General features: G+C 35.2%; 1 protein-coding gene across 1 annotated transcript; it reads left to right on the forward strand.

The window, feature by feature from the left end:
• The first annotated feature begins 2416 nt into the window (after window positions 1-2416).
• On the forward strand, window positions 2417-3778 carry LOC147078247 (uncharacterized). The gene is made up of 2 exons (XM_085960447.1): window positions 2417-2689; window positions 2771-3778. The coding sequence occupies exons 1-2, from the start codon at window positions 2417-2419 to the stop codon at window positions 3776-3778; spliced, it is 1281 nt and encodes a 426-aa protein (XP_085816573.1).
• The last annotated feature ends 223 nt before the right edge of the window (window positions 3779-4001 follow it).

The following is a 4001-nucleotide window of genomic DNA, read 5'->3' on the forward strand; positions in this document are numbered from 1 at the left end:
ACAGACTTTTCAAATCCAATTGATATTTGAAGTTTTTCACAAACTATAGATACATAATATTTATGTACTTATCTATAGTGTTAAACTCAAATAAGCCATGTCAAATTGTGATGAAAATATTATAGAAATGTTATTGTTTGTTAAAAGCAACACTGTATATTTATTTTGAACAAATTTAACTAACATCGAAAATTATGTCACCTCTCACCAATGCTAAGATTATAATATATGTCTTTAATTAGTAGGTAATATTAAAAATTCCCAATCACCAGCGATGGGTTTGTTTTCAAAATACCTACACATCATTTTGTTTACTTTACTTCATCCTTTTTCAAAAATATATCTACTTAGATAAGCATAAAATGCTTTAGCAATTATTGACCATTAAAATTTTATTGTTACTTTCAAATTGTATTGTAAACAATTACACGTCTTCAAAAATTCCAGCCGCTTAATCCCTTTCGGCGAATGGCATGTAATAAAATAATATAATCCTTTGGGTAATTTCTATCTTTGAAGAATATTCAAAATACAAAATTATGCATAATATACTAAACTTAATGTGTACCCTTTTATATTTTCAAAAATACTAAGAACTGACGCACGTGTTAATGATATTTAGACGAAGTTCATTACTATTATACTATTTCCAAAGCAAGCCATTCATAAATAATTCCATTTCAAAATGCAATGAAAAGGATTATTTAACTTGGTTGGATCATAAAAAAATAGTCAGCAATTAGTAATGTTTTCAAACTGAACCAAGATAATAGTGATTTTTTATTATCTTTGTGCAAGATTAATTTAACCAAAATAATATGGAATGTCATTTTCTACTAATGATAAAATAACATTTTGAAGTTAAAACATAATATTTTAGGTAGTTACCTTTTTAGGTACAAAATATTTGATTTTATAGTGATAGTAATATTTAATTAAAATATGTATTTTTCTACTGGGTATTTATGTAAATTAAATTTATATATTAGAATATTACAAACTAATTTTAAGTGAAGTAGGTAACTGCAAAGTAATTAAATATAATTATATATAAATAACGTTTTATATATGATATTATTTTTCTATTAAATAATATAATATTTTCAAATTGAAACTTTACTTCATTGTTTTGTTGAGTATCTATATGGGAGAGTAATCAACCGAAAAGAGTAAGAGAGAGCTTGAAGAGGTCTTTATCATGCAGTGAATTAATTTAAATAAGCGAATCAAAATTAATATAAGTACTTCAAATTTTAAGATAATATTAATAACTGAGAAGTTTTTTAAAGTAGCTAGGCAAGTGAAAATTAATTCCGTTTCTTGTATTTGTTTTATATTAAATAATATAATAACTTAACTTTCTGACACAATAATATTGACTAACTTTTAAACTAATAATGCAAATACTTACTGCAAATACCAATATTTTTCGGAGATAAACCAATATGTTTTTTTAAATTATTGTGATACGTCAATATAAATCATGCCGTATATTTAGATCTCCGTAAAAGAATGTTATAGCAAGTATAACAACCTTCTTATTTGTAAAATAAAGCGCAGTGCACTTTTGTTATCGAGGTATGACTATACTCCTCGGACATTTCTGTGAACACAAATTTGGTCGATGCGATATGTAGATATAGAGCACCATTGTCAAAAACCTAACTTCGTCAATTTTTATGCTAGAGACCTGATTTTTTTACAGGACATGCATAAAAAATTAAATATTATAAAAAGCGAATAAAACCGGAAACGCTATTTTCAGACTTACAATGGTTTTTCCTGGGGCCGTCGATATAAACCCACTATTTTTAATTTCATTATCAGTCCTCGCTCGCATTTACGACCCTGAACCTGCGAAGGTCAGCGGCGTATTTTATTCTCACTACTCCATACAAGTTTGTCAAAACTTGAGAGGAGGTACTCACCGTGGTTCGAAATACCTACCGGTCGATACCTACCTGAAATACCTACTGTCAATCTGACAGCTCAGGTCGCGAAGTGTCAGTCAGCGACTTTAATTTTAATTTTATATAATAAATTAGTACTTGATTATAAACTTTAATAAATTGACTTTTTCCGTTGTTATTGTGGTTATGGTTCAATAAATTAGAAACAATCTAGTAACCTGGTGTTTTTCAATAACTATAATAAGTGCCTACCTGTTCTTCCAAAACTTGAATGTACCTCCACTCCAGGCCCGGAGCTAGCCGAGGATTCGGAGGCCTACACTAACCTAACCTAACCTAACCTAACCTAACCTAACCTAACCTAACCTAACCTAACCCTCGGTCTCACAATAGATCGCCACCTTAACTGGTCCAAACATGTCGACAACATTTGTAAAAAGGCTGCAAGCATCACGAACAAATTGATCAGAGCCGCCAAACCCACATGGGGTGCGTCGCCGGGGGTAATGCAGCAAATATATTTAGGTGCTGTCGAGCCTCTGATAACGTACGCTTCCAGCGTGTGGGCGGACGCGGTAAAGAAAAAAGTCAACCGTAAGAAACTGAACTCCATTCAAAGACAAATTTCCATCAGATCCTGCAAAGGATACAGAACGATCTCTCTAGTTTCTGCTCAGGTCTTGAGCGGCTTCATGCCACTTGACCTGAGGATCAAGCAGCTTGCAGAAGCATATGAGGTAAAGAAGACTCTCACCCTGCAGGACTTGCCGCAAGACAGAGTCTACCAGGGAACCGGAGACTTTTTCTCACTCCCTCATCCCTCGGAACGCAACTAGATTGACCATGGATACTATGATCAGACTCTGCCTGAGGCAACGCAGAATGAGCTGAGAATCTTCACTGATGGCAGTCTCTTGAACGGCAAAGTGGGTGCAGCATTTGTTTCTTACGATGGCGTGAGAGAGTTGCCGTCGAGAAAGATCAAACTCGACGACATCTGCTCAGTGTTTCAGGCGGAACTCCTGGCGATCCGAGAAGCTTTGAGCTACGTTCTGAAGAAATCACCAAACAGATGGAAGCAAATAACGATTTTGACAGACTGCAAATCAGGCGTCCATGCAATAACGGACCGAAATTCGGTCAATCCTATTGTCATGGACATTAAAACTGATATCCAGGAACTACGATGCAGAAAACAGAACGTGCACATCGGCTGGATAAGGAGTCACTGCGGAATCCTAGGAAATGAAAAAGCGGACGAAAAGGCTCAAGAGGCTACTCTTAAAAAGACGGCCCCAGATTTTGCCAAGTTTCCGCTCAGTTTTGCCAAAAGGAAAATAAAAAGCAGGACTCTTCAACTCTGGAATGATCGATATTTGAAAGAAACGACAGGAAATATTACTAAAATGTTTTTCCCAACAATTTTACATGCCTTTGATTTCAGGAGAATGCAGGAAGTTGGCTTTGAACTCACACAATTCCTCACGGGTCACGGTGGGTTCATGAGCTACCTGCATCGATTTAAGCTCTCCGAGATCGACAGCTGCCCGTGTGATGATATGACTCCTCAAGATGTCCCTCATCTTTTTATGCATTGCCCCATTTTCAGCTTCCAAAGACAGCAGCTGGAGGCGCGATGCAGGAGTCTAGATGAGGACCTATGCGACATCGGATCCGTGATAGTTCACAAGGAACTATCACGAAAAGTAGTATCATACATGATCAAAATAGTACAGGATATTGGCAAAATAAACAAAGCCAGGACACAAAATGCCGAACACTCTTCGAGTGAAACGGAAGGCCTGGTGATTTCTGTCAACAGTCCGTCTTCTCCTGAAGAGTTTTCTGTGGTTTCCTCTTCACAATAGCAAATGCGGAGAAGTTCCTGTTAAGACCCACAGTAGTATATCCCTCCTGATCCCAACACTATATAGTAGAAAAAAGACTAATAAATAAAGAAAACTCCAATTGAAGATCTACAAACCTTGTACATAATAAGCAAGGTCAATAATAAATGCAACTCCCATATAAAAAAAAAAAAAAAAAAAAAAAACCTAACCTAACCTAACCTAACCTAACCTAACCTAATGT

The sequence above is a fragment of the Rhyacophila brunnea genome, unplaced genomic scaffold, assembly GCF_057557595.1.
Source record: "Rhyacophila brunnea isolate RB1 unplaced genomic scaffold, BYU_Rbru_1.0 scaffold_11, whole genome shotgun sequence".
In the NCBI taxonomy this organism is placed as follows: domain Eukaryota; kingdom Metazoa; phylum Arthropoda; class Insecta; order Trichoptera; family Rhyacophilidae; genus Rhyacophila; species Rhyacophila brunnea.